The sequence below is a fragment of the Carcharodon carcharias genome, chromosome 14 (genome assembly GCF_017639515.1).
Source record: "Carcharodon carcharias isolate sCarCar2 chromosome 14, sCarCar2.pri, whole genome shotgun sequence".
Taxonomy (NCBI): Eukaryota; Metazoa; Chordata; class Chondrichthyes; order Lamniformes; family Lamnidae; genus Carcharodon; species Carcharodon carcharias.
The window spans coordinates 147,292,422-147,320,099 of NC_054480.1; the positions used below are offsets into that span (position 1 = coordinate 147,292,422).

General features: G+C 39.6%; 1 protein-coding gene across 3 annotated transcripts in view; it reads left to right on the forward strand.

Annotated features, from left to right (window-relative positions):
* Positions 1-20,250, forward strand: part of LOC121286708 (RNA-binding E3 ubiquitin-protein ligase MEX3C-like) — a 30,306-nt gene extending 10,056 nt beyond the window's left edge. For all 3 annotated transcript variants that reach the window (XM_041203707.1, XM_041203706.1, XM_041203708.1), the window contains exon 2: positions 18,313-20,250. In XM_041203707.1, the coding sequence (XP_041059641.1) occupies positions 18,313-19,574 (1,262 nt within the window). In that variant the 3' untranslated portion in view covers positions 19,575-20,250. The remainder of the gene's footprint in view (positions 1-18,312) is intronic.
* Positions 20,251-27,678: the final 7,428 nt, after the last annotated feature.

The window sequence follows — 27,678 nt, forward strand, 5'->3', positions numbered from 1 at the left end:
AGTAGGTCAGGTGTTTTTCACATGTCAGTGCAGACTTGATGGATCGAAGGGCCTCTTCTGCACTCTGTGATTCTGCTTTGTCACACTGAGTGTGTATGTCTCCTGTCTTACTCTACGGCAGGTGCAAGGTTTATCCATGTCTTTGATTTCTGCTATACTCAATTAACTCAGCATAAACTTCTGAATTCCAAACTTTTCAAACTGCAGCCTGACCAAAACACACTTGCCTTATTCTACGGAAACCCCTGTTCTTCCCAGCTTCATCAATTTCCCATTATATAGTGCATCAATTTCAAAATCCCTGCCCTCTTTTACTCCTATGGTCTTGACCCTCCTCCTGACATCTTTCATTTTGTTCTAATATTCCTCTGGCTCTTTCCATTTCCCCTCTGTTCCACTATCAAGTAGCTGAGCCTCTAGCTATCACTGCTGCATTGGTTTTCCAAAAACCCTCAATTTTTCTATGTAATCTTTTATTCAACCGTGTCCGAAAATCTTATTTGTTTCATCTTGCCTTTGGTCAACAACCTAAACCTCCCATAATTACTTGGTCAGCACCTAATGGCATTTCTCCTATTACTGCTTGGTGGTTTTTCTTTTTCCTCTATAAAGTGCTTTGGATACCTTATTACACTTATGACGTCCTTACACTTAAGACATCATTAAAGAGCCAAGTTGTTTTGGCAGTGCTGTTACTATAACTCAGTGTAGATCACAAAGTTTTTTACAGTGCTGAAATGGCATGCAAACTTTGATATGAGAAAAGCAGTATTGCAGTGGTAATTATTTTAAATGAAAGCAGCAAAATTTTATTTTACCTGTTGGCTATGGTAGTTTCAATAAAATGTGAAACAGTGACAATGAGAAATATAGAGCATAATTACATGTTCTTGTAAACTGACTTTTTAAAAGCTTGATGTGGCGGAGTGGTTTCGAATATTTGTCCTTCTATCTCAGAAACCTGAATGTGTTTTCAGTCAAGTCTTTTTTTATGTGGTGGAAGCTGTAAGATTCTTGTAGAAAATTAATTTGGGCAGGCTTGATGTTTATAGTGGGTGGGTTTTGCAGCACAAATTTACCCATGGACTTTATTATGTTGATGTAAAGATGGCTGATGATGAAGTGGAATCCTCTCACTATGTTAGAAGGATACTATGCTCTTATGGTTGAATTTGAAATATATTTTTGGGGAAGAGTAAAAGGCAAGCTTTATACTGGCTCCAATGGCTCGGATGTTCTTGATAACTGATGGAGTACTTAAAATGGAAGTGTTTCGTTCAGCTGCACTGATGCCCTTGACTTTGTGCATTGTAAAACACGTTTAAAAAAAATATATGCAATATATTACACATACGATTCATAGAGTCATTATAGCTTAGCAAGAGGCCATATGGCCCATTGAGTCCATGCTGGCTGTCCACTGAGCAATCCCCAGCTTGATCCCCGTGACCCTGTAGGTTTTACTTCCATATAAGTGCCAATCCAAATTCCTTTTGAAATCATTGACTCTTTCTGCTGCCACCACCCTTGTGGATACAATCATTGAAATAAATGTCCTGGTAAGTTTTTTTTAAAAATAAGAACTTTAATGCATTGAGTGTACATTAAGGATTAATTGCAATGAATTCAGAAATGACGCTGCAGGTTAAATGTACCTTGAACTGTGCTTACACATTTTTCTTACCAATTTAAGTTAATTGTTTTGGGATTCTTTATCATTCTAACTCCCAATTTAAAAATGTGCTTGGAAAAACACTTGATCACAGTGTGAAACTTGAGATGAAGCATGATATGCTTTTACATTTTGAAATTTTTGAGTTGATAAGTGTGCTTTGTCACTGTAAAAAAAAACTATAAAAGCTTAAAAACTAATACAAGCTAAAAGTAGCTGGCAGCTGAAGAATCACTCTAATTATGCATGAAAGCAAGTCCTTAAGTATGCTTTGTAGCCTAAGATGAAGGCATACCCAATTTTTCTTTACCTGTATTTATGTGGGGGGGGAAAAAACTATATTGCACATGGAAATCTAATTTTAAATGGCACAAAACGGGTAATGCAATTTTTAAGTGGGGTAGTTTTGGAGTATTCTACCCATCAAAATTTAACAGGATGCACTATTTTTAAAGTATTACATTACAATTCAGAAGGAAAAGTAATGGAATTTCAATTTTCAGTAAATAATTATATCCTCAAAAGTTACCTGAACAATCAATACTCTAAGTTGTGGTTGATTACAAAGATTTTATTTAAAAAGGCAATAATATATTTCTAGTTTTAACTTTCATCCAACCTGCATGCATTAGCCTTTGAACATGAAATAAATACTGCTACAACAAGATTAGAGATGTCCTCTGGTATATTTCAGCCTTGAATTTTGCAGATTGATGTCTGTTACTTTTAGGCAACGGTGGATACTCTTAAGTTATGCTGAACAGGAATCAGATTAATTTGCAATCAACATGAGGGAATAATAAGTGATCTAGCTAACTTGCATTCTTTATCTTTTTTGCACGTTGAAGGATTTTAAATGGTGAAATCGACACACAGGATAAATTTTGTTGTGTGAAGAAACATATTTAAGGTTATCATCCCAAAATATTCGATTGAAGGCTCTGCCACCTGTCTACTGATGCTAATGGGACTACTGTGTGCTTTCAGCATTGTGTTTTATTTGATTACCTTGTCTTGCAATTTTTTTCCTTTTTATCTTTTTTAAAAAATGATCTGTGGCCATTTAACTGTTGGTTGAATTGGTTGGGAGGTTGGTAAGGGGAGAAGAGAGAAAATAATGATGTAACATGAGATTGTACACGGCAAAGCTTCAAATTTGTCAATTATCAATGCTTGTGAAATGTAGGTTTTCGTAGACTTAACCACCTTTAGATACTTGCCATCATGAATACAGTGATATAATTGCTGAGTGATTGTTGTGAGCAGTCTTGGGCACTTTTGCAGTTATTGTTGTACTGCAGCAGGAAATGGTGTACCTGAAAAGATTAAGAATTCAAACAGGATTGCAAAAGAGCAAACGTGTTGCAAAATATTGTGAAGAAAAGCTAAATCTTTGCTTTGACTGATCTATGCAATAATTGCAAGAATCGATGATTTTAACCTCAAGTTCTAGATGTTGAATGGTGAAGATTCTACCATTACTGTGAGGTGGTAGAAATTCTGGCATGTTAAGGATGAAGTGAGGATTCAGGTTTGTAAGTGTTGGGAGAGGGTTGAATGAATATTAGATTGTCTAGCAGTTATCTATGAAAGTTAGCTAAACTCGAGAAAATGCTGAAAATATTTCATACTTTATTCCAAAAGTCTCTGCATAATATGTTAAACTCATTGGTTTCAAATCAAATATAAATACTTTTTGCCAATAAAATTGCTGTGTTTACTTTTCATAATATATTTATTTTAATTTAACCCCATTAATTGTGTTTGCCTCTGCCTCAGCTCCTCAGTATAGCTTACTCGTTGATTACAATCCCCTGCCCTCTGAAAGCATTCGTTTGATGGGGTGAATTTTTATTGTGATTATATTTTATTTCCAAAAGAAAGAAGGAAAATATACTAGCTTTCTAGTAATGAGACCATATTTAAAGTGTGCATTGAACCACTATCATTTTCTTTCTAATCATGTAGTGAATGGTCCTAAATGTGTTTTGTTTGTGGGGAAGGGAAACTACATGCAAAGGTTGCTGTTGTACACATCAGGAATACTCAGTGCCTCTTATTGTGAATTCCCTGCCGCCTGCCAAGACCATTTGAAACATCCAACTTTGAATCTTCAGGGAAGAATGAGAGTGGCGAGTGCAAACATGAAAACTATTCTGCGCAGGCAGATACCTCAAAACTTTTTAATTTAAGGAGGCTGCCAACCGCTGAGAAAATGGAGAAAGATTGGGGGAAGGTGAAGAGGGGGTGGTAAAGGCCAGTGAAAGAAAGGAGCTGAGTTTCAAAGGTGGAGGGAACTAAGCAGGATGCTCCAAAGGGTGCCCTGTGTAGTGTCTGGCAACCACTGGTGAAGTAAAGGGAGAGGATAAGGTTACAAAATTAGTCCATTGTATGGCTGGAGGAGATCACTATAATAAGTTGGTGGATTTGAAAGGGGCCTGAGAATATTAGAGTATTAAGAGCTAGTACAGTTTGCAGAAGACAAGGATTACAGGACTCCCATATTAGGACAAGGTGCCATATTCGATTGTAATTTATGGAAGGTTGAGATTGAAAAAGCCAGGTAGGAGAAAATGGATTATGGTGATGAATGTTTTGAGGCACTGGGGCAGATGGGCTAAGTTATTGTGGTGAAATAAAAGCTTGGTAACAATGAAGAGCTTGGGTTTAAGTAGACCATCAATGATTTAGTCTTGAGATGGAAGCCAGAGAAGTGGAATAAAGGCAAAAACAGGCTGGTGAAAGCCAAAGAGGATTAATTTGGTTTTGCTGATATTAAGTTTACAGAAAATTAGACAGATGTGATTGGCAGGCAGTTGGAGAATGTAGTAACAGTATGGGCCTATATAGTATATACATATACATAGGGTTAGGAATTGTCATCATGCATCTGAATTGACCCCTTGCTTGGTGCAGATGATGGCAGATTACATTCGCACAGGAAATTAACTGTGATCTTGGCAAAGCAAAAGTCATGTTGCAAGGCCTCAAAAAAGGAAAGGTGGCAATACCCTTGTGAGGCAATGTTTACTGAGAATTTTGGAGTGAACGGATATATCAGAGATAAGGTAATGGATGGAGAGAATGACAGTTGAAGTTGATGGCATGGACAGGCTTGCATTTATATAGCCCCTTTCAGAACCTCATCACGTTCCAAGTTCTTAACAACCAATTAGTACTTTTTGAAGTATAGTCACTTTTACAATGTGGAAAATGCAGCCACCAATTTTCGCATAGCAATATGCTAATGAGCAGATTTTTTTTTGAGATGTTGGTTGAGAAATAAATGTTAACCACGTCACTGGGGGGATCTCTGCTCTTCTTTGAAATAGTGCCATAGGAACTTTCCCCTGAGAGGACAGCCGAGGTCTCAATTTGACATATTAGCCAAAAGATGGCACCTCTAACCATGCAGCACTCTAAAGCGCTAGAGTGTCAGCCGGGATTATTTTGCTCAAATCTCTGGGGTGAGAATCTTGTGGGAGCCCATAACCTTCAGGCAAGTGTGCCGCCACTGAATCATGGCTGGTAAAGGGTAAGAACGATGTTGATCACGAGACTTTTTTGTCCTTTCATGGGATGCAGGCATTGTTGGTAATGCCAGCATTTTTCACCCATCCCTAATTGCCCTTGAACTGTATTTCAGAGGGCATTTTAAGAGTCAACCACATTGCTGTGGGTCTGGAGTCAAATGTAGGCCAGACCAGGTAAGCAAGGCAGATTACATTAGCTTTTACAACAGCCAATAGTTTCATGATTACCATTACTGAGACTAGCTTTATAATTGCAGATTTATTAATTGAATTCAAATTTCACCAGCTGCTATGGTGAGATTCGAATCCATGTCCCCAGAGCATTGGCCTGGCCTTCTAGATTATTAGTCCAGTGGCATTATCACGAGGCCACCAACTTCCCAATGAAGATGTGAAGTTGGGTGGTCAGCAGTTGGGATGGGCGATGATGTGAGAGAGCAAACTGCAGGCTTCAAGGATGTTTCTGCTGCAAGCGAAGACTGTAAACAAACTACAGAGAATGAGATTGGAAAGGAGGAGGGAAAGCTGGTAATTCTTGGGAGGCAGTAGCAGCCTTGGAAAATAATAAGTTAACCAATTTCTGGTGTACAATGATTGAGTTGTTTCTGCTCTCTAGGAAGATGATGTAATCATCTTTAGTCAGGGTGATGTAGTGATGCTCTATATTGTGGTAGTCCAGTTGTATCTGACAACATTCAGTCATGCTATTCAGTTGACAAGTACATTTGAACTTATGAGTATAGTGGGAGTGCAGAGTTAACTGTTGTTTTAAGGGGGAGGTGGTTGGAGATTACAGAGGTAGAAAGATGGAAATGATGCAATCAGAGAAATTTTTAATGGAGAAAGGGAAAGTTGAAAGCCCAAACATTTCCGATGTCTTTTAAACAACATCTAAAAATTTGTGAAGCTCAGCTTGTTAATTTTTGAATTATTTGCATCTACGCGCATCTTTTTGATTATAGCTGGGGAAGATTCTAGTGTCAGAAATTCTATTTGGTAAAGCTTTAAGCAGAAAATTTATACATTTGGACTGCAGCAGCTACAGACAAGACATACTTGGTTGAGATTGTATATTGTAAACCTAGTTAATTTTTATCATAAATTAAAACATACCCATAGATGGATTGTTTTCGTTTTAGGAAGCTTTTGCCATTTTGAGTGTTTCTAATGGTAGCAATGACATTTGTGGAATTGCACAGTTTGAAGTTGACTTGAAATTGAACAGATAATTGGTGCTAGAGTTTAAGACGCTGAAGCCCTGCTTATTTTGAGATTCATTACCAGTGCTAAGCAGCACAAAATGCTTTAATATGTACTTAAAGATATAACGACAAGTATATGTCAGTGACTATTAATGTTTTTATTTAATGTATATTTTAGCATGTTCATTTATAGTCATCAAGTTTAATTTAGTAATGACCTGCCGAGTTTTTCCAGCATTTTCTATTTTGATTTGGCAGTGCTTTGATTTTGGTGGGAATAGTGTTGAAGTCATTGTGCAGCTGTTGGTAAGCACTTGGGCTGTCTCTGCAGTAGTACTATAATCAACGTCATGATTTAAAATCCCATCCTTTCACTTTTGACACATGTTTTTTTTTAGATAAGGCTGATAAGTGGCAGTCTTTTGGCTATTCCTAAATTAGATTTGGATGGTCCTAGTCCAGTTGCTAGTGGTTAAGTCCAAGTTTAAAAAAACTACCCATAATTTTGCACTTGAGTGTGTGGTCAGTAATTCTCACTTGATGAAGTTTGGGAGACCCTCTGAGATTGTAATTCAGGGCAAATGAATTCTCCATTTATATCTAACTTTGGAGTGGTGGACTGATGCCAAAAGTATAAATATTTTCTTTTCTGTTTGGTATCCTTTACTTTGAGCTGCATGACATGTCAAAGATACTGGCAGTATGGTGTGAATTTTAAGATAAAAGCAAAAAACTGCGGATGCTGGAAATCCAAAACAAAAATACCTGGAAAAACTCAGCAAGTCTGACAGCATCTGCGGAGAGGAACACCGTTAACGTTTTGAGTCCGAATGACCCTTCAACAGAACTCAAGGGTCATTCGGACTCGAAATGTTAACTGTGTTCCTCTCCGCAGATGCTGCCAGATTTGCTGAGTTGTTCCAGGTATTTTTGTTTTTGTTTTGGTGTAAATTTTAGTCTTGCCTAAATGAGAGTCTTTTCCTTTTAAAGATTCAGCGGTGCACTATTGAATTCACAATAAGCAAGCAGCTGAATCCAAATCTTAATGGCAACAAGAGCCTTAATTTCTTTGAAAGAAAACACTGGGCTGCTTTGGTTCAGTACATTTATGTAAGGAAGGAAGGGCCCAGTTTCCCTAATCTGCTGACTCAGTTGATCTCAACCTTGCCTGCAATGGAAGGAAGGATAGAGGGTGTTTAAAATTTGCATCAGGGCCAGAGGGCAGAAAAATTAGACTATATTTCTGCTTGTGAAATTCTTGCTCCCTGCAAGAAAGTGTTTGTGAGAAAATTAGGGAGGATAAAATCTTGCTGATCTACAATACTTTGAGTGGCGGAATAGTCCATTTAGTAGCTAGACTGGCATCTGAGTAAAGACCCCTTAAATGGGGTACCAAATGGCCTATCAGTAGCCATGGGGCAATAACTCAACATGAGTCAACACCATCAGGAGAGATGAGGGCATGCTGCAAGATCACACTTGTACGATATGGTGCCAGATCGGCTCAAAAATGCACCTGGTAATTGTTGACGATTCGTATGTGTAAAGAGTGTGTTTTTAAGCCCACCTTATTCTCTCTAATCACTGCTTTTGCTTTAATATTGTCCTTTTAATCTGATCGCTCAGCACCTGCAGTGGAGATTTTGCTGGAATTTCAGCTCTTGTGCAGATATACATGCAAGAGGACCGAGTCCATTGAGTGATATTAAAAAGGTCCAATTATACATATGTTTTATCTGTGATTCTGAAAACACAAAGGTAACAAAAATGAAACCGATCTGACAATATTGACAAATCGGATTGATTGAGTTTTGTTAGCAATTGAGCACTGAAACATTAAAATGGAGAGAGAGTGTTTTCTGCCAGGCATTAGATAAAGGGAATTTGAGGCAGTTGGCGTGGACTGAAGTACGGTGTGGTGAAGAGGTCCTAGCTGCCTAAGAACTTTGCACTGCAGGTAGTTGACTGACTAAGGAGGCTTTGATGATGCCACTTGGTGAGAACACCGGAAGCAATTCCTTATTACTGGTACCCTTTTTTTTTAAATGTTATTCAACCATTACCTTAAAGAATAGAAAACCCACCATTTTAAAATTCAGCTTTCACCAGAAGTTGTGTATCCACTGAATAAACATTCAGTTGTCTCAGGAAGTTTCTGGCACTCTTGTTTTACACATGAGACTGTCAGAATTCAATCACGCCCACTACCCTTATGCAATGCGATGCTTTAATAGCTGCTGAAGAGATGGCCTAGTTTTAGTCAACTAACTTTTGTTTCAACCAAGGACCACTTATGTTAATAAAATGGCAAGTAAATTATAAACTCCTACAGAGTTACATGTATGCTATACTTACTAAAGGGGGATTCCAATTCAGATGTTGGTTAAGTAAAATATCAGTTCTAGAATATTGGTTGGGGTATAAAAACTTGGATTCATATTTTTTGCACAAATTAGCTTTTGTGGAGATTGCCAGCTTGAAATGTCAGTCTGGTGAACAGGTGGAAAGGAAAGGATGCTGTGAATGCAGGAATTTCACAGAACACAATGAACTAGGAGCTGACACTTGAAGGGCACCATATCAGATGGAACAAACTGTCAGCAGCGTGCTGTTTGGATTTAAACTGCTGACTATGGGTTTGCAGGGTGAAATTGATGTTCGTTAGTGAGAAGCTGTCAGTTGGGGAGGAGCAGTGTCTGACTGGGTATGAGTTGGTAAATAGGGTGATGTATTATGAAATCAGATGTGAAGTATCTGGGATGCAATGTCAAACTAGAGATGGGTGCGATCAATCACTTAGGAGATGTGTGTAACTCAGATGGTGAGATTTTTGTGGATGCTGTTTAAGATGGGACACGTGGTCAAGGATACAGGACATGTATCCAGTAATCCAGTTGGGATTATTTTTTTTTTCACCGACCCTAGTTGTTTTTAAGAGTACAGATACCACAAAACTATGATAAACGTATATAAAACACAAACTTGTCCCCAGTTAAAGCATTGTGTCCAACTTTAGGAACGGCTTTGTGGAGGTTACAGAAGAAATGTTCCAGGGATCACAGTTACGAGGATAGTTCTCCTCAGAGCAGTAAGAAGAGAAAAGCAAAATACTGTGGATGCTGAAAATCTGCAACAAAAATAGAAATAGCTGAAAAAACTCAGGTCTGACAGCATCTGTGGAGAGGAACACAGTTAACGTTTCGAGCCCGTATGACTCTTAATCAGAACTAAGAAATATAGAAATGAGGTGAAATATTAGCTGGTTGAGGGGGGTGGGACAGGTAGAGCTGGATAGAGGGCCAGTGATAGATGGAGGCAAAGAGGAGATTGCCAAAGATGTTATAGACAAAAGGACAAAGGGGTGTTGACGGTGGTGATATTAGCTAAAGGATTTGCTAACGGTGACATTAAGAGCAGAAAGTTAGACGAGCAAGTGACAGATGGCCCTAATGGGGGTGGGGTAGGAGGAAGGGATTGAAGTAAGCTAAAAAATAAGAGATAAAACAATGGATGGATATACATTTAAAAATAATAGAAATTGGTGCGAAAAGAAAATATATAAATAAAATTATTATTGGAAAGGGGGGGACCGGAAAGTGGGTGAGGATGGAGGAGAGAGTTCATGATCTGAAGTTGTTGAACTTAGTATTAAGTCCGGAAGGCTGTAAGTGCCTAGTCGGAAGATGAGCTGCTGTTCCTCCAGTTTGCATTGAGCTTCACTGGCACATTGCAGCAGGCCAAAGATGGATGTGTGGGCGTGGGAGTGGGGCGGTGTGTTGAAATGGCAAGCGACAGGGAGGTCTGGGGCATGCTTGCGGACAGACCGAAGGTGGTCACCCAGTCTGCGTTTGGTGTCTCCAATGTAGAGGAGACTGCATTGGGAGCTGCAAGTGCAGTGGACTAAATTGAGGGAAGTGCAAGTGAAGCGCTGCTTCACTTGAAAAGAGTGTTTGGGCCCTTGGACGGTGAGGAGGGGGGACGTAAAGGGGCAGGTGTTGCACCTTCTGCAGTTGCATGGGAAGGTGCCGTGGGAGGGGGTTGAGGTGAAGGGGGTGATGGAAGAGTGGACCAGGGTGTCCCGGAGGGAACGATCCTTGCGGAGTGCTGCCAGGCGGGTTGAAGGGAAGATGTGTTTGGTGGTGGCATCATTCTGGAGTTGGCGGAAATGGCGGAGGATGATCCTTTGAATGTGAAGACTGGTGGGGTGATAAGTGAGGACAAGAGGGACCCTATCATGGTTCTGGGAGGGAGAGGAAGGTGGGAGGGTGGATGCGTGGGAGATGGGCTGGACACGGTTGAGGGCCCTGTCAACCACCATGGGTGGAAAACCTCGGTGAAGGAAGACATGTCAGAGGAACTGTTTTTGAAAGAGGCATCATCAAAACAGATGCGACGGAGGCAAATGAACTGAGAGAATGGGATGGAGTCCTTACAGGAAGTGGGGTGGGAGGAGCTATAGTCGAGGTAGCTGTGGGAGTCGGTAGGCTTGTAATGAATATTGGTGGACAGTCTTTCACCAGAAATTGAGACAGAGAAGTCAAGGAAGAGGCAGGAAGTGTCAGAGATGGATCATGTGAAAATGATGGAGGGGTGGAAATTGGAAGCAAAATTAATAAAAACAAAAAAACTGCGGATGCTGGAAATCCAAAACAAAAACAGAATTACCTGGAAAAACTCAGCAGGTCTGGCAGCATCGGCGGAGAAGAAAAGAGTTGACGTTTCGAGTCCTCATGACCCTTCGACAGAAGTTCTGAGGTCATGAGGACTCGAAACGTCAACTCTTCTCCGCCGATGCTGCCAGACCTGCCGAGTTTTTCCAGGTAATTCTGTTTTTGTTTAGCAAAATTAATTTTTTTCCAGATCCAGACGAGCATGAAGCAGCACCGAAGCAGTCATTGATGTACCAGAGAAAAAGTTGTGAGAGGGCGCCTGAGTAGGACTGGAACAAGGAATGTTCCACATACTCCATAAAGAGACGGGCATAACTGGGACCTATGTGGGTACCTATAGCCACACCTTTTATTTGGAGGAAGTGAGTCGAGTGTAAGGAGAAATTGTTCAGTGAGAGAACAAGTTCAGGCGAGGAGAGTAGTGGTGGATGGGGATTGTTCGGCCCTCTGTTCAAAGAAGAAGCAGAGAGCCCTCAGACCTGGGGGATGGAGATGTAGAGGGATTGGACATCCATAGTGAAGAGGAGGCGGTAGGGGCCAGGAAGTTGTTAATATGATGTCGGGTGTCAGAAGAATCGCGGATGTAGGTGGGAAGAGACTGAACAAGGGAAGAGAGAATGAGAGATTTGATAAAGGTGTTTAAAATTGTGAAGGGTAATGAAGGGAAAGTTATGATCCTGTAAATAAAGAGAAACCATTCCCAATGACTGATGGATTACAAGAGGGGACAATTTAAACTGATTGCATCGCCTCTGATTCTGTCATCAGTGAGTCGTTAGGATTTGGCATACACTGCCTGACAGGGTGGTAGATGCAGATTCAATAGTAGCCTTCAAAAGGGAATTGAATAAAATAAAAAAGGAGGAAAAGTGCAGGGATATGGGGAGAGAACGGGGAATGAGATGAATTGGATTGCTCTTTGAAAGAATAGGTGCAGACTTGATGGGTTAAATGGCCTTCTGTTCTATACAATTCTATGCTACTATGATTCTATGGAAAGTAACCCGGGCCATTTTTTAAATAACTGAAGAGCTACTTGAATGTTATGATAAGAGACTTCATTTTAAATAGCCACTTTTCATTTTTGCACTTAATGAGATTCCACAAAAGTAATCAGGTAAATGACAAGTTCATCTATTTTTGGTGGTGGTTATGGAGGAATTTGGGCCAGAATAAAGAACTTCCTACTTTAAACAGAGGGCAGCAATTTAAGATGAAAAGTGACGAGAAGAAAAAAACTTTAACGCAGTGAGTGGTTAGGATCTGGAATGCACCACCTGTGTGTGTTTTGGAGGCAGATTCAATCGTGGCTTTCAAAAGGGAACTTGATACTTACCTGAAGAGAGAATTTGCAGGGCTATGGGGAATAGGCAGGGGAGCGGATCTAGCCGAGTTGCTTTTGCATATGGACATATCTGGCTGAATGGCCTCCTTTAAGCATTTTATGATTTTCTGAAAACTGGTAGGATCTTTCTATTTGAACTATTAAATGTGAACAACAGCAACATAAATAACCCTGATCTCCTTTGGTATTGACTAGAACGTGAGCCTAAATTGTGCTGCAGTCCTTAAGTAGAACTTGAGTCCACAACTTTCTGATTCAAAGCATGATGCTACCAACTTGGAAAAACTGATCCTTAGGAATTAAATTGATCAGTACAATGAGTTTGGATGTCTTTACTCTGTACCTTAACTGAGAAAAGAGCACCCAGCACAAAACTGCCATCATTTGGCATTAAATTGGCACTTAGAGGATAGCTGATGTGAAATATTTAGAAAAAAACTCAAAGCACTTGATTGGATTTGCCTTGGTTTTGATGGGTGCCAAGGTAAAGTGTTCCATTGTCAGCATTGATATTCCTTAGCATCAACCAGATGCCATCTTCAAGTATGAGGAATAAGTGTTCAGAGTCATACATTTAAAGTCTGTATATGGAAGACCTATACATAGTTGTTTTCCACCTGCTTAAATGGTTATATAATTATTCATTGCTTTCATTCGAGAAGAAGACATATGGTGATGCGTAGTCACAATTTATTGTAAACAACTTGGATCCTGTGAAAGATTATGCATTTGAAATAATAACTTTTTTTGGATGTCTGCACCTTTATTATATAGCTTAGTAAGAAAGAGTGCTACTGAAACAAGATTTATTGGCCACTTGTAATAGGGAATTATGGAAATGTTAATTAAAATAATAATGAGTAATTAAATATAGGTTATCTAATTGCAGAAAACTAGGGAGCAGAAAAATCTACAACACCTTAGCATAAGATTGCATCCATCTTAAACTGTATGGATAAGATGAGGTTGATTTGAGACCGTTTTAAAACAGGAATAGCCAAACTTCTATGGGCCACAGTTTGTACCATGAAGCTTAGGTGATAGCACAGTTATAGAATGCTAAACCACAGGTGCGTTGTGCTGTTAGTAGAGCTATTGAATTAATCCCACTCCTCTGCTCTTTCCTGTTAGACCTTTACATTTCCTCCTTCAAATACTTGAACAATTCTCTTGAATTCTTTTGAATCTGCTTCCACCACACTTTCAAACCGTGTTCATGATCACAACTTGCTGTGTAAAAAGAAAAAAAGTTTCCTCATGTCACCTCTGATCCATTTGCTAATCATCTTAAATTAGTGTCATCTGGTTATTGATGCACCTGCCATTGATAATATTTTCTCTTCATTTAATCTTTCAAAAACATTGGTTGGGATTTTCCAGCCCCGTCCACCACTTGGATCTTATAGTCCCGCCAAAAGTCAATGGACTTTTGGCTGACCTGCCACATCCCCCACAGTGGCTCCCATCACGCCCGGAAAATCCCAGCCATACGTTCTTAACTTTCTCTGCTCTAAATATAACAACCATAACTGCTCCAGTGTCTTCACATAACTGAAACCCTCACCCCTGGTATCCTTCTAGTGTGGTATCCAGAATTGAACACATTACTCCAGCTGAGGACTAGCCAGTGTTCTTTAAAGGTCTAGCATAATGTCCTTATTTTTGCACTCTGTTACAATAATAAAGCCAAGAATCCCACATGCATTTTTAAACAGCCTTCTCAACTTGCCTTGCCACCTTCAAAGATTTCCGTACACACACACCTCCAGGTTCCTGCACCCTCTTTTAAAATTGTACTATTTCTTTCATATTGCCCCTCTTCATTCATCCTACCAAAATGCATCACTTCAGACTTCTCTGCATTAATAACTGCTGTGTCTGACCATTTCATATATACACTTTATAAAACATTTCCATGGATCTGCATGTCAAATTGCAGATACCAGCATTTCTTGGTATTCTGATTGAAAATGTATTTGGTGAGGACCACCACTGGCAGCATCCCTTTCCAAACATCAGGATCCCACAATAAGAAATGAGAGCCCACATAGAACTGAATTTGAGAGCAATATTACCAGAGCTTGATGCCACTCGTGTTGTAAGGATATTTCAGCTTTGTGAGGTCATGACCAGAGCAGTTTCTGGCTCAAAGATTGGACCTTTGGATAAGCTAGAGATCTCTATTCTCTAACAGTTGAAAAGTCTGTATGGGTCAGTACTGGCATCAGTGGCAAAGCTTTAAATTTTCTCCCACCCATGGAACACAACATTATTACTTTGAACATTTTTTTTACTAGAGTATGGACTTAATGATCAATTTGCTCATTGAGTATATTCTATCATAATGTAATCCATGGGAAGACTTTGAGCTTGACTGTCTAGCCTTTTAACTTTCTATTTGCCACAATTCTGCAACTATCGATCTGCTAAAACACTCATTCATCTATGATGTCCTTATCCTGAGCAAAATTCTGTCATCCATTGCAGTCAAAACCCCAAGTATACATTTTCTGGCATGCAGCTGGATCAGTCATCTATCTCTTGATCTGGCTGGACCACATCAGGTGCCATCAAGCCTCATTCTTTCCTAAAATTGCCTACAACTCCTGTACAGCAGAGATAAATCCGACTTCATTACTGCATTTCCAACTGCCTCTGTGTTGTCAGACTGATGGTCTGATACCCTGTTTTAGATAAAACTGCAATTTCCACCAATTAAACATTAAGAGTTAAGCCACTATTTTGGATCTCTGACACAAATTCTATACTTGCCACTGACTCCATACCTCTTCTCAGCCATTGCCTAGGGTAGAACCAGATGGTTTTCAGCCTCTACTTTCTGACTTGAGCAAAGCTTCTAATCCTCTTATCCTCTTACCAACCTTTTTCCACCTCTAACATTGCCGGACGACTCCTTTGCCTCAGTCCATTTTCTATAGAAGCTCTCAGCTTTTGTCACTTTCAAATTTGATTATTCTAACTCTCACCTAGACAGTTTCATTTTTGCCCTCATCTAAAGTGCTGCTGCTCACACCCTATCCTATATCAAGTTACACTCAGTCATCGTGCCCTGCCCTTGCTTACCTATGACCCTTAAAGCCTGCTCTGCCATTCAATAAAATCGTGGCTGATCCTGCAATATCCTACATCCCTGGTACCCAGAAACCTGTCAACCTCAGCCTGCCAGCTGCCATGGCTAAAGGCAACGCAACCTTTGGAATTCCCGACCATAGCTGCAAAGAACTGTACCTGTTCCTCTGACTATGCTTTCTCTATCGTTACCATATTCTTTTTCATTCTCCTTCTCCACTACCCTGCCCCATCCCCAATTGAATTGTCATTGACCAACTCTAAGTTCTACTTAATCTAAGCACTTTGCATCCTGATGTGTCCAGCCAACCTCCATATTCCTGTTGCCATGCAATGCCTGCAGCTCAGACTCCAGCTCAACATCTGAGCCGAAGTTCTTGGAGCTGTATATCGCAGTGCTCTGAACAAACTTTCATGTGCAGTTATGTCACGTCACCTGCTCTGCCATGTTTATCTATCCCTATTTATTTTATAAGTTAATTTAATTTTAATTGTTTTAGTTTACTAATTGATCGAATGTATGTTACTATTACTAATTTGGTAATGTAATATCTAATCCTAGCTTACAGCCAAAAGATAAACACTCTGGAGGTAAAAGAAGCAGCACCTCCTTCTCCCTCAGTATTGAATTCCCAATTTTATCACTGTTAACAAAGCACTCTTTCATGACCACCTTGTGTGGTAGCAAATAGTGTTTACTTATGTACAGTTTGATTCAAACCCAAGTTAAACTGCTAATTCAGCTTCCTCCTACCGTAACTAACATCTACTCAGATAGCCGCCTTTAGCTGATTGACGGTTAACTGCCACTGACAGGCAGTTTCTGTTAAACTAGTTACTTGAACCAGCTTGCAGTTTCTTATACATTTTTAAATTTCTAAGTCAAATTCTAAATGTTAAATAAATTTAGCTTGAGAAATATTTACCAAAGAAATTCCCACTTGAACCAAACTCCTGACAGCACTGTTAATGAAGCACTCTTTCACAACCACTCTGCGGTCAACACTGTAGTGTTGGCTGTCAGAAATTCCCTCCCTAAACTCTGCTTCCCCTGCCTTTAAGACATTAAACTACTTTGACCAAGCAGTTTCGCTGTGCTCCCAAAGAATTCAGAGCAAATTCTTTTTTATGCAGTAGAAATTCTGAACTAATTGTGTTTGGGATCAAGATTTTGTATCATTGACAGGGGGTTTGTTACTTACACCTGGGCCAGAATGTGATATTTAAGGTGCTCTGACCTTGAATATTGGGATATATTAGCCTAGTAAATTTGCTGCTTTAGAAGGAAAGAGAAAACGCTGTTGTGTGACAGTTGCAATGATGCCATGGTAAAAGCTAGAATCCACACCAGCGTACCAGAGCAATTCATTGGGAGACCTAGTACTACTAAATGTTGGTATTTACTTTTAAATGTCACATGATGCAAACAAGGAGCCCTTACTGGTGTACTGACTGCTAGGACACATTTCATGTTTGTGTCAAATCTCATTCGTCATAAGATGTATTGGTGTAATATTGTATATCCCTGTAGCTTGACAATGAGATTGTCGGTCCGTTTCCTTATCAGAATATGTAGCTCATCCTTCATAGCATCATGGTTGCTAAAGATGCTACTGTATTTATTCTACATCATGTACAATGTCATACTTTGTGCTTTTCATTTTTGGGTTAACTTCTTCGTACCTTTAAGTAAATCCTAATGTTAGTGTGAAGGAGAGAATTTTTTCTCATTTTTCATGCCCATAACAGCATTAGTATTCCCAGGCCCCACAGTATCAACTGGTCACAAATTAAAGCACCATGAACTCTGCTTCAGTGCCTTTACCCCAGCTTCAGAGGAACAATTTTTACTGTATTGATGCAGTAAAGTGTTATCCTTATCTCTTGTGAAAAATTCTTCCAGTTTACGGTTTGGTTTGAATAATTGTGGTAGATGTGCACTTTCAGGAAACCTATATTTCTTTATCAGCTTGCATAATTATTTGATAATAGTTCTCTGTGAACGTCTTGTTTCATTATGATATGGAAATTACTACTCCAGATTATTCAGATTCAATTTTTTAAACCAACATCCTAAATTTGCATCCAGTTTTCACTTGTACAATACTTTCAATGTTGTGTTGAAAAACAGAATCCTAATAACTAGCTTTTTTTAACCACACAGTTTCAATAGAGGCGGATGACCAGGCAGTAGAATATATCTTTGCAATTTGCTTTAATGCTTACATTTGGAAAATACTTTGTTTTAAATCAAAGTATGGACACGAATCACTCTACTTGCTAGCTTGCCTCTTAAATTCTGATCATGGTTTGAAGCAGTTGATTCTTTATGTATATGCTTTGGGTAATGTAATTCCAAGATAGAGCTCCTATTGGACATGTTCCATCTCCATGCTGATTACAGCATATGTTTAAAAACCAGAAATCTCAAAAATAGTGAAGCTTTATATAATCATGTTTTTCTTAAAAGTTAAGTTAAAGTTACTGAGCATTGCAGCTTTAAATGCATTAATGTACATATTTGTGACAAAATTTCCTCAGTTCCACAAAGCCGTGGAATTTCAAACCATGTTTGTTCTTCGTTTCTCATAGCACCTTTGTGAACCTGCCTAAAGAAACCAGAATATGCATGGATCTTTAAAGAAGCTTTATTGCACAGATGGTGAATAGAGGGAACAGCTGCATTGTTTGGTCAAAATATGACATTTTGTAACTTACACCAGCATCTGCCAATCTTTTTGTACATTCCAATAAAGGCACTACTTTTTAAATTTGTCTAACATATTTTTTTTCTTCAAAGGTTGCAAAATTAAGGCTCTTCGAGCAAAGACAAACACGTACATAAAAACCCCTGTTCGAGGTGAGGAACCTGTATTTATTGTCACTGGGAGAAAGGAGGATGTAGCCATGGCCAAAAGAGAGATTCTTTCTGCAGCAGAACATTTCTCAATGATCCGAGCATCTCGCAACAAAACAAACGGACTAGCAGGAGCTGTGGCAGGACCTCCAAACCTGCCAGGGCAGACAACAATCCAGGTGCGTGTGCCTTATCGTGTGGTGGGGCTTGTGGTAGGACCCAAAGGAGCTACCATAAAAAGAATTCAGCAAACAACTCATACATACATAGTCACTCCAAGTCGTGACAAAGAACCAGTCTTTGAGGTCACAGGCATGCCAGAAAATGTGGATCGGGCCAGAGAGGAAATTGAGGCTCATATTTCAATGAGAACTGGAGTGCTTATCGACTTAACTGCAGACAATGACTTTCACTCCAATGGGACTGATGTAAGCTTAGATGGCATCGGCACTACTGGAAGCCTGTGGTCCAAGGCCCCCAATCCAGCCCGCAGACCTGCTGCTAGCTTTCGAAATGACAGCCTAAGTTCTTTGGGAAGTACTTCTACTGATTCTTATTACAGCAATAGATTAGCAGATACCAGTCCAACAAGTCCATTCAGTACAGGCAGTGGTGGCTTCACATTTGGGGAATCACTTACCTCTGTCAATTCAGATGAGCGTGATGTGGGCTTGGAGTATCCAGCAATTGATTGTCTTAGTGGGCCTCACAGCATGATATGGTCTCCATTTGAGCATGGCAATCCTATTCAAGCCTTTAATGGTAGCTCATCTGTCCAAAGACGCACTAACAGCATTAGTGGCTCTTCCACTCTCCGTGTATCGCCCACCATTTCTGATGGTAGTGCCCTTGACCATCCGCTGGCTAGGCGTGTGCAAAGTGACCCTTTAGCTAATTTAGCGTGGCTACCCAACCAGACATCCCTGTCTGCCTTTTCTAACAGCCCAGGCTATTCATCGTCTTCACTCCCTGGGAGTACCTCAGCAACATCTGGCTCTCCCACAGACTCAAGTGGTTCTGAAAGCAGGCCGAAAAACAACCGTGACTGTGTAGTTTGCCGTGAGAGCGAAGTGATTGCAGCGCTTGTTCCTTGTGGTCACAATTACTTCTGCATGGAGTGTGCCAACCGCATATGTGAGAAAGCCGAGCCCAAGTGCCCTGTCTGCCAAAAACCAGCATCACAGGCCATTCGTATATTTTCTTAGCGGCATCATGTCCTAGCAAGTACTGCAGGCAACACAAAGAACAGAATAACCGCTGTACAATATACCCTAGACAAACCTTATTTTATTTCGACTGGAAGACTATATTTCCTAGAGGAGATGTTTACAAATTAGCTTTAATTTTAACCCAGTCATCATTGGCAATTTTGGAATAAGTTAGATATTGTTGAGCAGTTGTAACCACATGTGCTGATTGTGTACTGCTTGTCAAAGTTACTATGACAGTATTCAGTTAGATTTAAATAAAGGAAAGGTCCGCCGCACTTTGCAGATATGAGTTTTTAAAATTTCTACCTAGCATTTTATTTTTTAATGCATAGAATATATCTTGTACACATAGCTGAGAAAAGCCGAGTGGTTGTATGTTTTATAACACCAGAGTTTAATTGTGACAGCACCAGTACAGATTACTAAATATTCAAGTTTTATCATTTGTTTACCTCTTACTATGTATATGTAGGGAATTTATAGGACTGAAAATGTACTTTATTTGAATAAATTTTAAAAACTAAATATATTTTATTTTAAGATAATGGACCTTTAACCTTACATGGCTAAAGTACTGATATATATTTGCTGAACTGACTTGACGGTATGAAATTGTATTAAGAGTTTTATTTTTTGACTTAAACCTTCTTAATAAAAACTTTTTACAGTATGTTGTGTGGAAGAAAAAGCATTTTGTTGTGTGACCATTTGATAGAAGGGGTACAAAAAAAACACTCATTTGAAATCTAATTTTGCACTCTGTAATGACAAGTAAGCCCCAGTAATTTTAAATGAGAATGTAGGAATGTGAAAAGATTCTTGGAGAAATTGTCCATTGAAATGGAGCAGCCCTATCCAAGCCAAGTGACTGCCAAAATGTTTATAAGTAAAATCTTTTAAAACCTTGCACTGTGTTCAACTACATGGTAAATAGAGTATCAAGGGGGAAACTATTAGAATTAATGCTGCTATTCATATGAAAATATCAATTAGGAGCAGGAGTAGGCCATTAGACCCCTTGAGCTTGCTCTGCCATTTGGTAAGATCATGGCTGATATGATTGCAGCCTCAACTCCACTTCACGCTATATGTTTGGTGTGAATGAACAAACGTCAACATTTAAAATCTCAGTAAACAAAGTACAATTAACATAATGAGAGTCTCTCACTCTCACATTTCTTGATAGTTACCCATAGCCTGGGGAGAAAAATACTTGAAAGTATTTGTGTCCTTACATGATCCTCCATAATTGAACATTATTCAAAACAAATTGATCTTTGCCTGACACTCCTGGTGGCCTGACACTCCTGGTGTCAAATGCTCAAATATTTGCTTTTAATAAAATATTCTATAATACAAAGTTAAGTTCTGCTGGTATTTAATTTGCATAACTATTAATACAGGGTAGTATTTGGATGTGAAGTATATCATTTAGTTAGATGTCAAGGTAAGTGCCATACAAAAACAGAATTACCTGGAAAAACTCAGCAGGTCTGGCAGCATCGGCGGAGAAGAAAAGAGTAGACGTTTCGAGTCCTCATGACCCTTCGACAGAACCATACACTGGCTTTAAGGGGCATAGATCTTTGTGAAATATTTTTGATGCCATGAGCTTACAAAAGTAGTGTATAGCCTTTAGAGGCTGAAATTGGCATGAGCTTTTAACTAGAAACGTAACAACTTTCATATATTTGAGATAACCCATGATCTGAAAAGACTAATCGTGGAGTTTTGAGTAATGCATAAATTTGAAATACATCAAATCTACTTCGCTCTCCCACTCAAATATTTTAATGTTTTATATATGGGGATAGAACAATTTTATAATTTGATCTTCAGTAATGCTTGTTTAATTTTGCATTGTCACAATGTTCACTCAGTTACAAATTGGTAGTTATCATGCACATATCAGACTGTTGTCTCATGTTTATTAATATACACACTTCAGCTTTTGTTTTCCACCACAGTACAAAGAAAATGTATAAAACTAAATGCATAGATAGCTGTCAGCAATTTAACTGGTTGTATGTCAGGTAAATTAGGATCAGTTCTCTGTTTGAAAGTAAGTGTTTTTATGTATAGTGTAGTGCATCATAGTCATCTGATGCCTCAATTATTTTTCATTAAGCAGCAGTTATCTAAAGCATTTCTGAAAGTAGTATGAATTTACTGCCTGTTGGCAATGCTGTCAAATTTGGAGCAGTGACGTGTAGAAGAAAGCTAAGCTTTAGTCTAGCAATGCTTAACTTGTGGCTTCTGACTGCTGATACATTTTCTAAACATAAGAAACAGGAGTAGGCTGTACATTAGCTTGAAACTGCTCTGTCATCAGTAAAATCATGGTTGATCTGTGATCTCAACTTTACTTTCCCAACCTATCCCCATATTCCTTTATTTCCCTAGAGTCCAAAAATCTGTCCATATCAGTTTTGAATATATGCTCAACAACTGAACACCCAAGCCTCCTGGGGTAGAAAATTTCGGTGTTCAACTGTAAGTAAATTTCCAAAGGGTCACAACACGGTGAAGGAATCCCTCCAAATCTCAGTCTTAAATGACTGACCCCTTATCCTGAGACTATGCCCTTGAGTTCTAGACACTGTCGCCAGAGAAAACAGCCTATCAAAACCTACCCTGTCAAGCCCCCTCAGAATCTTTTCTGTTTCAGTGACATCACCCCTCTCATTCTTCTAAACTCCAACATATATAGGCTCATTTTACTCAACCTCTCATCATAGGATACCCTCATCTCAGGAATAAACCTAGTGAACCTAAGGTATGTCACTTCCAAGGCATCCTTCCTTAAATAAGGAAATCAAAATTGTACACAGTGCTCCAGGAGAGGTCTCACCAAAACATTGAAAAATTGTAGCAATACTTCCTCACTCTTGATCTTGCAATAAAAGCCAACATTCCATTTGCCTTCATAATTGCTCGTGTAGCTGCATACTAACTTTGTTTCTTGTCTGAGGACACCCTACCAAAGTGAATAACCTCATTTCCCCACACACTCCATATGCCACTTTACTGCCATTCATGTAGCCTGTCTTTTATCACTTTTCAGCCTCTAGTGTGTTGTCCTCACAGCTTAACTTTCTCACCTAGCTTTGTATCATAAGCAAACTTGGATGATACATTACTCTTGGTCTCTTTGTCTAAGTCGTTAATATAAATTGTAAATAGCTGAAGCCCAGCACTGATCCTTGTGGAGCCTCACTAGTTATAACCTGCCAGCTTGAAAATGCCCTGTTTATCCTGCCTGTCCTTCCTGTCCATTGACCAATCCTCTGTGCTAATATATTACTCTGCCAATTCCATGAGATCTTTTATGTGGAACCTTGTTGAATCCCTTTCTGAAATCCAAATAAACCACATCCACTGGTTCCGCTTTATCCACCCTAGTAGTTACATCCTCAATTTTTAAAAAAAATTGTCAAACATGATTTCCATTTCATAAACCACTGACTCTGTCTTAATATTCTGTTTTTTTAAAAAAGTGCCCCATTACAACATCCTTGGTGGATTCCAGCATTTTACTTATGATTGTGAAGCCAAGTGGCCTGTAGTACTTGATTTTCTCTCTCCCTCCTTCCTTCCTTGAACTGTGATGGCCTTCAAATCTTACTGTGACCCTGAACCGAATAGGCCTGGAAGGTTCTGCGTTTAATTCCAGGCATGCACTAATTAGCTGTCAACCAGGGAATGGTTGTGTTGCCCTTCAAGCCCCTAGACTTGGATAATGTCTACTTAGCCATCCTGCTGTGAAGACAGAATCGACCAATAGGCCTTCACATTCAAACAGCCTGTTAAACTCACTTTTCAGGTTTGCACATGAAGGGTAGCAATGTACCTCACAGCTGCCAAAACTTGGGCAGGCATCCATGTCTTCAGAATGGAAGTTTGCTGGAATGGGGGCAGAAATTAGAGATTTCAGTTGCTACAGTTATCAAAGTTAAGACTTAGCAATTAAAATTGAGCCATGGTACAATAATCTGCATGTTATTTTAATTTTTTACTTTGAAAATATGCAGCCATGTATTCTGATGCACAATATTGAAGATGCAGAACATTTACCACTTTGTTAGAAGAGGTTACATTTTACACAATGCCAGACAGTTTTGTACAAAATACTGAAATATGCTTATGACAAGTATGTAAGTTATGATGTGTGATGAGTTTGTATGCCTTTGGGCTATAGTCTATGACTATCCATAGGCCCAATTACAAAATTAATGAAAGCTACCTTAATAGTTCATATTGATTAGATCAAGTTTATCTGCAATTTGACTTTGACAATTTGCTTGAGAGTTAGCTCCCTTAGCTTAGTTTGTTTTAGCTTTGTTAATATATAACTGAGAATGAGAAATTGGGGTAGACAACTTATTTTGATTGAAATATTGGGTTAAGAGGTGGTGGGTCTTGCAATCCAAAGTCATGTTGCAGTATAAAATGGCATAGTACTGAAACAGTAGCCCCCTATAAACAATGGATTGATCAGCCCAGTGCTGGAAATGCTTGCTTACAACAAATTTGTGTCATGCTTCAATGCTCAAAGCTCTGTAAACCAAACAACAATAAATGGTGTGAAATTAATCTAATTTCTAGGCATGGTATTGTGTAAACCCAAGAGGTTTGGAGGGAGTGGGTGAGAAGTAGGGTGGATCAATCTTTGTACCCATTTGAAATTGTGTATATATCTACATATTAAAATTGAATTAAGTCTCACGTCAATCTGACTTTTTTCTCCTATTGCATAATTTAAGTGAAATCCTCTGCCCTGTACAAGTCAACATTGCAAGTTCTATTTTTCTTATTTCTGTTTTGAGCGATTTCATCCTTTTTGTATCTGCCTTTTACTCCATCGTTTTCTGAGCTGCCATTTTTGCCTTCTGAATTATATTATTTTTCTTTTGTGTATGTATCTTTATTTAAGGGAAAGCTTCAATGTCGCAAGATATATCTAGGTGGTGAAGACTTTTCAGCTATCTTTGTCCACCTAGAGCGAACTTAAAATTCCATCGTGACAGCCAGATGTTTTTGCTATCAAGGTTTTGCATTAGTGTCCTGTGTTGACCATTCCTCTGAAGCAAATTTACTAAAATTTCCAAATCAGTACCCCCTAAATTTTCTAGTATGTGCCAGTGCTCTCTTCTCTTTTGTCTGTAGTGGTTAGTATGTAGTGTTTCAGCAACAACCGAGCATAAATTTCATAGAAAAATTCCAAGGCACTTGGCAAGCTTCAGGAGATTGTGGGAGGGGTGACCAAAAGCTTTTCATCCAAGGTAAATTTAAGGAAAGGTTTTAAAGGATGTGAGTGCGGAAGGGTTTAGGAAAGGAATTCCATGGCATAGGGCCTAGAAGCTTGAAACATTGCTTATTCTCAGTGAAGTGAAAAGAGGGTGCGAGACTGGCTGCAAATTCTGGGAGGTGTTTTTGAACTGGAGGAGGTTACAGAGACTGATGCCATGAAGAGATTTAAACGTAAGCATGGGAATTTTAAATTGAAGATTCAATTTACTATCAACAAATTAGTGCGGACGCAAGTGATGGATGTGAGGGATAGGACTTGGAAGTAGAGTTGCAGATGAACCGAAGTTCAGAGGGTGGAGATTTTTTTTAAAATTTGTTCTTCGGATATGAGCACTGTTGACAAGGCCATTTATTACCCTCCCCTTATTGAGAAGGTGACGGTGAACATTGAATCACTTCCATCCATGTGGTGTATGTACACCCACTGTATTGTTTCAGAGGAGTTCTAGATTTTGACTTCATGACTGTGAAGAAATGGTTATTTAGTTTCAAACCTGGATGGTGTGTGACTTGCAGCTGACAGTGGTGTTCTTGTGCATCTGCTACCATCTCCTCGATGGTAGAAGTTGCACCTTTGGAAGGTGCTGTTGAAAGAGCCTTGGTGAGTTGCTGTAATACATCCTGTTGGTTCATACTGGTGGAGGGAGTGTCAATTAAGAGGGCTATATTGCCTTGGGTGGTGTTGAGTTCGTGTTGGAGCTGCAAACATCCAAACAGGTGGAGAGTATTCCATCATAGCCCTGACTGGGGCCTTGTACAGGGTTTAGGGAGTCAGGAGGTGAATCACTTGCTGCAGATTCCCAGCCCTTGACCTAATCTGCAGCCACAGTATTTTTTATGGCTGGTCCAATTAAGTTTCTGGTCAGTGGTAACTTCCAGGATGTTGATGCTGAGCAATTTGGTGATGGCAATGCTGATGAATTTCATAGGGAGATGATTGGATTCTCTCGTTGGAAATGGTCTTAGCCTGGCATTGTGTGACGCGAATGTTGGTTGGAAGGCTGACAAGAGGAACATTTGAATAGTCAAGTCTGATGGTGACCAAAGCATAGAGGGGCTATGGTGATGAGTAACTGCTCTTGAGACCTAGGCAGCATTTGACGGAGTATGGCACCATGCAGCCCTAGCAAAACTGAAGTCATTGGGGATTGGGGAGTGGGTGGAGATACTCTCCACTGGTTGGTGTCATACCTAGGACAAAGGAAGATGGTTGTGATTGAAAAGGGCACAGAGAACAGGAAAGTTTTCAGTTTGAAAAGGGTGTAGTCCAGGAAAAAAAGTAACTTGTGATGTCACAGGAAGCTATTAATTTGATTGGCGAATAAGTGCTCATTCTAAGGGACAGTGTGAGAGAAACCAGCCTAGGACAGGTGAGTTAAGGTAAATCTGGATTGAAAAAAAAACAAACTTTAAAATAATAAACCAAAATTTGAAACTGTTAAAATTTAAAATCAAACTAAAGATAAAAACAATAAAAAAATAAAGTGATATAAACATCTAAAACACATACCTTGTATTTAAGAAGCATAAAACCTTTAGTTGTCAGTGGTACTAGCATTCAATAAGCACAGTAAATTGTTGCATACATAGGAAAAAGTAAAGTATATAACAAGTTAGAACGGCGGGACAGGTGTTATGTTGCAGCTGTGAGATGTGGGAGCTTTTGGACGTCAAGACGATCCGTGATAAACACATCTGCAGAAAGTGTAAGCAGCTTGAGGAATTCCAGATCAGGATTATTGGTCTGGAAGCTGAAATGCAGACACTGTGCAACATAGGGAGGGGTGAAATACCTGGATACTTTGTTCCAGAAGACAGTCACACCTCTTAGAGGGTCATCTGTTTTGGCCAACAATGAGGGACAGAAGGATGTCACTATCAGCGAGGCAGGTAATGGGACTTAGCAGACAGTGGGGAAGGAGCCTCAGGCTTTGCAAATGTCAAACAGGATTGCGGTACAACCTGTGTGGATGAAAGCAAAGTCTGCAGGGTTGATGAGCTGGTTGGCCGTGGCACTGTGATACAGGAAGCTATTCAAGCGGGGGAAGCACAAAGGAATGCAGTGGTAGTCCAGATGGCTATGTTGCCTGCCTGATGCCAGGGTTCGGGACATCTGCTCGGGGCTGGAGAGGAACTTGCCCCTTGTGGGAGGGGTAGGATCCAGTTGTCGTCCATGTAGTACCAATGACATAGAACTATGAAAGAGGTCCTGCAAAGTCAGTATGAGGAGATAGGTACCAAATCAAGAAGCAGAACCTCAAAAGGTAATGATCTCTGGATTATTATCTGAGCCACGTGCAAATTGGCATGGAGCAAATAAGATTAGAGAGATGAATGTGTGCCTGAAAGACTGGTGTGGGAGAAGTGGGCTCTGATTTGTGGGGCATTGGCATCAGTACTGGGGAAAGTGGGGGCTGTACTGTTGGGTCATTTTACACATGACCATGCTGGGACAAGTGTCCTCGCAAATTGCACAACTAGGGAAGTAGGGCTTTAAACTAAATAAGAGGGGTGAAGGATCAAGTTTGGGTAGAGGTAGCAATTTGAGGCGTAGTGTCAAGACAGAGAGCAAAATAGTAATATGAGAAATGAAGGTCAAAGAATGGCAGGAAGGAACAGAGCAAAAAAAAACTAAGAGTACATCAACAGTCAAGACTAGATGTTACAAGGGTGACAAAACTGAAGGCTCTCTATCTGAATGTACATAGCATTCATAACAGTAAATGAATTGATGGCCCACATTGAAGTAAATAAATATGAACTGATAGCAATTACAGAGATGTGGCTG